The sequence below is a fragment of the Hyperoodon ampullatus genome (genome assembly GCF_949752795.1).
Source record: "Hyperoodon ampullatus genome assembly, chromosome: 7".
Taxonomy (NCBI): domain Eukaryota; kingdom Metazoa; phylum Chordata; class Mammalia; order Artiodactyla; family Ziphiidae; genus Hyperoodon; species Hyperoodon ampullatus.
In genome coordinates, this window is record NC_136920.1 from 113728071 (window position 1) to 113737944 (window position 9874).

At 37.9% G+C, this 9874-nt stretch overlaps 1 protein-coding gene across 1 annotated transcript; it reads right to left on the bottom strand.

Annotated features, from left to right (window-relative positions):
• Window positions 1–9466: 9466 nt before the first annotated feature.
• LOC307056218 (DNA-directed RNA polymerases I, II, and III subunit RPABC4-like) lies at window positions 9467–9643 on the bottom strand (the record flags this gene model as incomplete). The annotated part of the gene is made up of 1 exon (XM_079708784.1): window positions 9467–9643. One exon carries the CDS (start codon window positions 9641–9643, stop codon window positions 9467–9469), a length of 177 nt encoding a protein of 58 aa, XP_079564910.1.
• Window positions 9644–9874: the final 231 nt, after the last annotated feature.

Genomic DNA, 9874 nt, shown 5'->3' on the forward strand with positions numbered 1-9874 from the left:
AATGTAAATAGATACAACATAATATAATATTGTAATTATTATAATAGAGATATAAACAAACTACTGAAGGATACTGAAGAGATATTGAATAATTTTGCAAATAATATTTTATTATTTCTTATGCTACATAGGTCCCTAATCAGGTTATGCTATTTTCTTCTTTTCACATGCCTTCTGAATTCCCAGGATAAAAGATATTTATTCAAAAATGGCTAATCATAGTTTAGATGTTTAAATAATATATATTTTTAAATACCTAAATTAAAATGTAAATGACCTGTTTAGATGGCACCTGTTTAGATGATTGGTAAAAAATACTTTGTGCTTTGTGTGATCTTGGGTTTTGTAATTATAGGGGAGCAGAATTTGCTACCCTACCATATGTCTCTTTGGCTTCTTGTTTTAAGTAAGTTATTTTCTGAGAAACAGCGACCTTGGAAGGCTGAAAACCAAGTAGAAGTTGCCCTTTTGTAAGAAACATTTACACCTGTTAAGGAAATCTCCATTGGTAAGGGTGTCTTTCTATTCTGTATCAGGAAGAGGAGGATGACCAAATCTCTAGAAATGTACCAATGGAAAAGAGTTAAATCTGCATAGCAATCTTACCCTTGTTTACTGTGCTGTTCCAGGTAACCTCCCATAACTGACTCTTCCTCACCCTCAACATCCTCTTTTGTCTTTAGCTGAGGATGGTATTTAAGACAAGGGCTTCAGTCATTTTGGCAAGTTACTCAGTTTTCCTGGGTCTCTCCCACGTGTACATGTTATTAAACTTTTTAAAATCTCCTCTTGTTAATCTGTCTCATGCCAATTCAATTCTTAGACCAGCCAGAAGAACCTAGAACGGTATAGGAAAATTTCTTCCTCCCCAACTAATCTTAGATGTCAGATTGTTTAATAGAGGATTTTGTAGGTTAATGTAGGCATAACACGTATACAATATGAACCAGACACTTTAAATCAGAGCATCATCCCAAGTTACATAGTTGAAAAAAGTGTTTGAGAAATGTCCTATTCTGTGGTTTCATTGTCTTGATTCTGAGCCAAAATTTCTCCTTTTTTTCCCAAATGGATCTTAAAATCGCAAGTCTTCTGGCAATCACTGATGAGTCTCCATCCAAATACGGACTACCCCAGCTTTCTCCTCTCCAAAAGGGTCCTCAATAGTGCCAGGTCATGCCTTCCTTTAGATTTTTGTAATACTTTATATTTTGATATTTTTCAGTTTTATATTCTGTAATTCAATGTCATATGTGTCATACTAATAATTATTAGTTTCATTTACTTTTCACTACAACTTATATGGTACCATAGTCATTTTTTTCTTTAAATACATACTTTTTGATTATATAATGATGCTCTAAGGCCTATCAAGACAGGACAACTGGAATATTTTTAAAGGGCCAATAAATAGTAAATGGGAAACTTATATACATGTAAGATCAAAGCTAAATATAGCTTGATTAAATCTTCACTAACAGCAAGTATAAGTGTATGAACAATGATGAGGGCTGCTCTGTTGTAAAATATATTTATCATAAGCATGTAAAGTAGAGCTTCTTTCAGCTTTTTTCCATATTAACAGTTGACATGTATTTTTTTAAGGCTATTTTATATCAATTCTCTTTCACTCCTTGTATGTTACCAAACTGAACTTGGGTCCACTAACCTGCCATGCAGCAAAGCCAATCTACTAACACTAACTTGTGGTGAAGGAAAGAACAGCATTTCTTTGAGGGCATTAAACAAGGAGAACAGGCAGCTCATGCTCAAAAGACCCAAACTCCATGATATTGAGTTGGCCAAAAAGTTCCTTTGTTTTTTAAGTAAAAATAAAAGACACATTTTTATTTTCACCAAGAACTTTACTGAACAATGTATTCACCGTTTCGTTCCATTACGTTCTGCAATTTTTCAGTCAACTTCATAATTCCATCTTTGCAAAACTTTTTATCTTTTTGAACAAAGAATTGTTCCAGGTGCCTTTTATAGTCTTCCAGGGAATTGAATTTTTTTTCAATTAAGAGAATTTTGTAGACCAAAATAAATGGAAATCCAAGGTTGCAATGTCTGGTGAATACAGCGGATGAATCAGAATTTCCCAGCCAAGCTGTGACAGTTTTTGCTTGGTCATCAAAGAAACATGTAGTCTTGCATTATCCTGATGGAAGATTTTGCGCTTTCTGTTGATTAATTCTGATGCTTTTCATTGAGTGCTGCTTTCAGTTGGTCTAATTGAGAGCAGTACTTGTTAGAATTAATCATTTCGTTTGCCAGAAGGAGCTCATAATAAAGGACTACCTTCCAATCTCACCATATACACAACATCACCTTCTTTGAATGAAGGCCAGACTTTGGTGTGTTTGGTGGTGGTTCATTTTGCTTGCTCCATGATCTCTTCCATTCCACATTATTATACAATATCCACTTTTCATCACCTATCACAATTTGTTTTAAAAACAGAACTTTTTCATTATGTTTCAGTAGAGAATCACATGTGGAATTATGGTCAAGGTTTTTTTCGCTTAATTTACATGGAACCCAAACATCAAAGAGATTCACATAACCAAGCTGGTGCAAATGATTTTCAATGCTTTATTTGCATATTTTGAGTATGTCAGCTATCTCCCACATGGTATAATGTTGATTGTTCTCAATTAATATCTCGATTTCATCACTATCAACTTCAACTGGTCTACCCGACCACGGAGCATCATCCAGTGAGAAATTTCCAGCACGAAACTTTGCAAACCTCTTTTGACACGTTCTATCAGTCACAGCACCTTCTCCATACACTGCACAAATCTTTTTATTTTTTTCATTTCAGTTGTGTTTTTACCTTTCTTGAAATAATAAAGCATAACATGCTGAAAATGTTGGGTTTTTTTCTTCCATCTTCAATATTAAAATGGCTATAAAAAAATTCACCAGTATTGGGTTTTTTTTTTTTTAATGCATGCTGACATGACAGCTGTCACAATACAATTTAACAAAATTGTTTCCAATGAAGTTAAAGATAAATAAGTGCTACTAGAGCCATCTTATGGAAAACAAACGAACTTATTGGCCAATCCAAATCATTCCGTAGCTTTCAAGGAAAGATTTTTAAAGGCAACATTTGAGGTGACGGTTGCAGCTTGTAGACTTTCTTCTGACTGGTTGATGGTGTTGGAACAGAGTTCTGTTTTGGGAATCCTAATCATCAACCTTCTGGTTCAAACCAGTCTGGGTGGTCTATGTGCTTGTGGTCACCATGTAGTGACCATCCTTCTTAGAACAACTCAAATATATGTGTCAGATTGTTACATATATCCCTAGAAGAGGAATTAGGACACAGTTTTATCACTGAATTAATGTTTCTGGACTGCTTGTCCTTTGTTTCTGCATTCTGTCACTTCCTTAATTAGTAAATAATTGAGTTTGCTCTTTGGAACTCAGAGAAGGCTTAGGAGACTAAAGCCTTTTACTACAAACAAGAAACAGGGAACAAAGAGGAGTTCCTATACCCAAGAGAGCCCCATAGGGTCCTGCACAGATTCACTCCCCCCTTTCATTTGATACTCCTTAATACTGAGGGGAACAGGTGTGGGATACGAAAGGGAATACAGTTTTAGATGAAAAGGTTAATCATAAACTTAGCAGGGGAACTAGGTTTTAGGGGGACTCAGCTTCATATACTGTCAATAACTTTCTGTGAAGTCTCATTCTTTCTTACTGGGTTTGAAGCATGTATACGTAAACATATGTACCCAAAGATATAAACATGCACTGTGAAAAATTGACAGGAGGCTTTTCATACTTCGGTGTCTAAAGGAAAGAAGATAGCATCTAAGGCCACAGAAATTATACTTCAGGTTGGCGTACAATTTTCTTTTGATGAAGGGTGTTTTTTTAAATATTAAGTATATGTAAACTAAAGCATTATTAAGGGAAACTAAAAATAGCATGTGATAGAACATACAAAGGTCTCAAACTGAAAACAACATTTGGGAACAATCTGACATGTAAAGCCTTATCCCTGTACCCAGAAGAAACTTGGTTCTCTTTTCTCCTTTAATATTGGATATCAAAATAATGGTAAAACTCCATCAATTAAATTTAATCTAATTTTAATTTTCCTCTAATAAATTAGTCCATCTAATCCTCACCTTAATATTACTGAAATCATGTAAAAACATGGAACAGTTACATCTTATTTGTGTATTTCTCCAGCCCTCATATATGACTTACTTTGAGTAATAGCTCAATATACATTTGTTGCAATGAGTGTGTGTGTGTGTGTGTGTGTGTGTGTGTGTGTGTGTGTGTGTATATATAAATTTCAGGGACAACTATATATATCAAGTAAGTATATATTTTGAAAGCATTTTTATATAATTGTTATACATAATATAAAAAATCTGAATTTTTTTTTAAATGGATATAATTTGAATATAGTGATGCATGCTATATTTTAAAATATCTCCCATAACTAATCTGCAAATTATTTTTTCTTATCTCTGTCACAAAGATTTCTTTACTAGCGAATGATTTACATGCAGTATAGAAAACATGCATTTTGTTTCTCAAAAAAAAACAAACAAATGAGCACAAATAGAAACTGAGGAATCAGGCTGCCTCCCCTCAACAGCGACCTGCAGAGCCAATTACTCTGAGTGGAGCAAGTGCATTCTGATGAGGGGCAGCTCCCTGCCTCTGTGACAGCTGCTGAAAATCAGTGCTGTTAACACCTCCAGACCTGTTCTCCCAAACCCAGTAGGAGAATGAGTAGGGGAACAAACAACCATAGGCATTAGTCATTATAATTCTTTACCATTATTTAAATTTCATAATATTCCAATCTTTTCAAAAGTTTAGCAAATCATTTCAGCTTTACCACAAGAGTCTTGTGTACAAACTAGCCCTGACCAAATTTAAGCAATTATAATGTATATATTTCAACACAGAGCAGTGTCAATATCCCTTGCCTTTGCCCATGCCTGATTCTAGAGGTCACCTATCCCATTTCTGTACTTTAATGTAAACTCTCTCAGCCACGGAATGTTTGTTTGATGTGACAATTAATAAATGTGATTTATATTTACACAAACATAACTTCAAAGATATTATGACATATAGCACAAACACTTGAATTTCTAATGGTGACAAAATTTCATCTTTTGAAGGTAGGGTTTGCATTGTAGAAGTAGTTGATACTTCTTCAGAGTCAAACACAGCAAATAAGGTATGTGAATAATTTCATTAATGTTGTCAAACCCAAGTTTGTGTGCCCAAAGCACAGTGAGGCCAAACAAACCGAAACATCAGAGTTTGGAGCAGAGAAAGTTTTATTGCAGGGCCGAGCAAGGAGAATGGGTGGCTCATGCTAAAAAGACCTAAACACCTGGATGGTTTTCAGGGAAGAGTTTTATAGGTGAAATTTGGTGGTGGTGGTTGGGTGGTGACCTTCTTCTGATTGGTTGGTGGTGAGGTAACAGGGTAGTGTTCCAGGAATCTCAATCATCAACCTTCTGGTTCCAACCAGTCTGGGTCCATTTGCCTGTGCTCAGCCTGAAGTTACCATCCTCTACCTGGGTGGGGGACCTAGGTTCCTGTGGAAAAACTCAAAGATTGTTACATATACCTCTTGAGGAGAAACCAGGACCCTGCTCCATCAGTACACTATTGTTTTATTTTTATTTTATTTTTTTTTTTTTGTATTTTTAAAAAATTTATTTACTTTATTTATTTTATTTTTGGCTGCTTTGGGTCTTCATTGCTGCACGTGGGCTTTCTCTAGTTGCATGAGGGGGTCTACTCTTTGTTACGGTGCATGGGTGTCTCATTGTGGTGGCTTCTTTTGTTGCAGAGCATGGACTCTAAGCATGCGGGCTTCAGTAGTTGTGGCTCACGGCCTCTAGAGCGCAGGCTCAGTAGTTGCAGTCCATGGGCTTAGTTGCTCCACAGCATGTAGGATCTTCCTGGACCAGAGCTCGAACTCATGTCCCCTGCATTGGCAGGCAGATTCTTAACCACTGCGTCACCAGGGAAGCCATACACTATTGTTTACTGACTGTCTTTCCTTTGTTTCTGCATTCCCTCAGTCCTCTAATTAGTAGCTGTTTCAATCTGCCCTTTGGAACTCAGAGGTCTAGGACAGGGTCCCCAACCTTTTTGGCACCAGGGACCAGTTTCACAGAAGACTTCAATGGACTGAGGTGGGGAGGGATTGTTTCAGGATGATTCAAGTGCATTACATTTATTATGCACTTTATTTTTATTATTATTACCTTGAAATATATAAAGAAATAATCATACAACTCACCATAATGCAGAATCAATGGGAGCCCTAAGCTTGTTTTCACTTGCCACTCACTGAGAGCGTTCTGATATGAGTCTGCAAGCATTGATTTGTTATGGTCTCTGTGCAGTCAAACCTCTCTGCTAATGATAATCTGTATTTGCAGCCACTCCCCAGTGCCAGCATCACTGCCTCAGCTCCACCTCAGATCATCAGGCATTAGATTCTCATAAGGAGCACACAACCTTGCATGCGCAGTTCACAGTAGGGTTCGCGCTCTTATGAGAATCTAATGCTGCCACTGATCTGACAGGAGGCGGAGCTCAGGTGGTAATGTGAGCAATGGGGAGTGGCTGTAAATACAGATGAAGCTTCGCTCTCTCCCCATCGCTTACCTCCTGCTGTGAAGCCTGGTTCTTAACAGGTCATGGACAAATACTAGTCCATGGCCCAGGGTTTGGGGACCTCTGGTCTAGGAGGCTGAAACTTTTCTCCTACAAACAAGAAACAGGGTACATGGAAAGGCTTCTGTACCCAAGAGGCCCACAGGGTCCTGCTTGCTTTCATTAATACTATGTTTAGTAAAAACTGAAATGTAACTACAATATTTCTTAGTGGCCTAAAAACTGATCCTTAAATATATTGCCATCAAATCCAAAAGTAGACTAAAAAAATTCTGCAATGATGGTATTCCTGAGAATTAATCTGAAGATTATTTATTGTGTACGTGAACTTGGTTCCCAGCTTTCTCAAGTTCACATTGTTTCTGGCAGAACTACAACTTCAAGTAGGTTTTCCTGATTCCTAGTTTTTTTCATTTCTTTGTTTTTGTTTCATTTTGCTACATCTTTTGATCCCTCCAAATAATCTGAAATAAAAATCTTTTGTTTACTTTGTTGTCAACATTAAATTCTTTTGCTTGTTTAAGCAAACACATCAGGACCTTCACAACTGTTCTCTCAGATTCTCCCTCTACCTGGCAGATTCAGGCCCCAGTTGCATCCTTGGTGAATTATACCTTGTCTCTGTTTGGCAAGTGTGTTATATGCACTTGCAGCACTTTTTATTTTTTCTTTCATGGCACATCTTACAATAGTAATCATTTGTTTAAAAATTATCTATAAAATACCTGCTTCCTCTTAGACTGTAAGTTCCAACAGCAAGAGACCTTAATTCCCCTGCTCACAGATAGATCTCCAGCACCTAGCAGAGTGCCTAGAAGATACAGGTCTATGTTATATTTTTGTTGAATACAAATTATTTGTTGACTAAATATTTGTTGAATAATTATTTGTTAAATAAAATAATAAATCCCTATATATTCTGGATGATGGTAAAAGGAACATGGGTAATCAAATTTTGGAAAATCTGAATTTTTATCTCTTTTCTACCAACATCTAGATGTGTTTCTGTAGGCAAATCTCAAATTTCTCAACTGTATTTTGAAATAATTTATTCAAGTCTTTACTAAAGTTTTTCTAAGAAATTTTACATTCAGAACATACCTGGCAAATTAATATTAACTAAAAATAACATAATTATACCACAATTTGGGGGGAACATATCATCAGCAAATAAATTACAATTCTGTGGACAAATACCTAATATTCCTAACTGTTATTGTGGAACCAGTATAAATAGGATTCAGTATAAAATCAGGGTTAGTGAAACCCCGAGTGGAGTCCTGTGGAACTCCCAGGCATGGAGACCTTTTTGTCCCCTTTTTGTTTCTTGTAGGCAAGACTCCAGACTCCATGACCTTCCCTGAGTTCCAAAGGGCAGATTCAGTTGCTAATCAAGGGAGGAGCAGCCAAGAAACCACCTGATGCAAGATTAAAGGGACCAAAGAAGCTCATCAAAATTAAGAGACCCCACCACCTGAGACCCTGCACACACCCTAATCTTGTCAGCAACCCTACTCTTGGGAAGTCATAAACTCCTCATCAAATCTTCCTGGTTTGGGACACATAGTTTTTCGAGGCAGGAGCCCACTGTGTCCCACTTTGCCTGGCAAAGTAATAAAACTATCCTTTTCTACTTAACCCCAAACTCTGTTTCCAAGATCTGATTCGGCATCAGTGTACAGAGAAGTGAGCTTTCTGCATCAATTCTGGCACAAATCTGGGGCCGACTTCAGGATGGTCCACCAGAAGGATTCCTAGAGGCCAGATTGCCTGGGACACTTGACTGGAAAGGCCGAGCCCCAGTCATACCCCGCCCACCATCCTGGCAGCTGGAACTCTGAGGCAGGAATAGACAGTGGAAGAGGAACTGCTCTAGCAGATTCTGAGGCCCTTTTTGACTTGAGGATGCTCCTCTCTTCCTTCTGCCTGGGCCGCCCTGGACTTCCGTTCCCGAGGAGTTATTTTGGGGAAGCAGAAGTGTAGCATTTGGGAAGTCACAACACCTCTGCCAGCATTTTGGTAAGTAAGTCCCCCAGCATGCATGCTGAGGTTGCTTGACTTGGTCTGTTTGGGGAAACTCTGGTTCCTGTTTGGGGATTTTCATTAAGATGATTCCATTTGTAACACACCACTTGGACCAAGGTCACCAGTTCAGTGGGACTTGGAAGCCAGTTTGAGCCTTGGGCTGTTTATATTTTGTGTGTGTGTGGCTTCCATTTGGCTGGCAAGGATTCTGGTTTTGCTCTCCGTTTTGTGCACACAGTTGTTTAATTCAACTCAACATGGGAAGCACTTCTCCTTTGATTCCATCTGAGAGCCGCCTGGGAAAATTCTGGCAGTTTGGTCTACCTATAACTATGAATCTATGACTGAAAAGAATGAGATTCTATTGTAACTGTGTTTGGCCATTCTATATTCTAAAAAGTGAGGAGAGGTGGCCTCTGTATGGTGGCCTAAGTTATTATATTATTTTTCAACTATAAATGTTTTGTCACAGGAATGGAAAGACTGGGAATTTTCTCCACTCCAACTGGGCTAGCCACTCTGGGCTCACTCCCTTGTGGAAACTGAGCCACTCTGGTCTCCCTGAGAGCCAACTCTGGGTTTGTTCTCTTTCAATAACTGAGCCAATCTATTTGGAAGCCTTTGTCTGGGAGTGGAAGTAGAATATTTTTTTCATGTGTGTATAGTTGTATTCATAAAGTACACTAATCAAAAGCTATACGACAACATTAATAGCAAATCCAAATCCAAATGAAGACACTCCTCTGATTTTCATCTTTCATCGAACATCAAAAACCACCAGTCTTTTAGTCCTTTTCTTGTATATTATTCTGTATCCACATTCTCTACAACGGATTGGATCCCTTGATTTTATTTCATTTTCTGTGTGACATTCTCCACAGATATATATCATTGGCTGTTGCTTTGGGGGTTGAACATCCTTCTGGGTGTCCATTGCTGTCCTTGTTTAGCCCCTAGCGTCTTTCCAGTTTTGGCCCAAATACCCACCCCCCAATCCTCCAATTCCCTACCCACGTAACATCAGAAGTAGAATTTTTAAATTATACCTCCTCTGATATTCTGTCTGTGTGGCCATAGCTTATGTGTCATTTGTGTTTTAGTGTGTATCATTTTGGGGTGAGCCACTCAGGCTTGCACAGGATGGGAAAATTCTACCTGATCATTG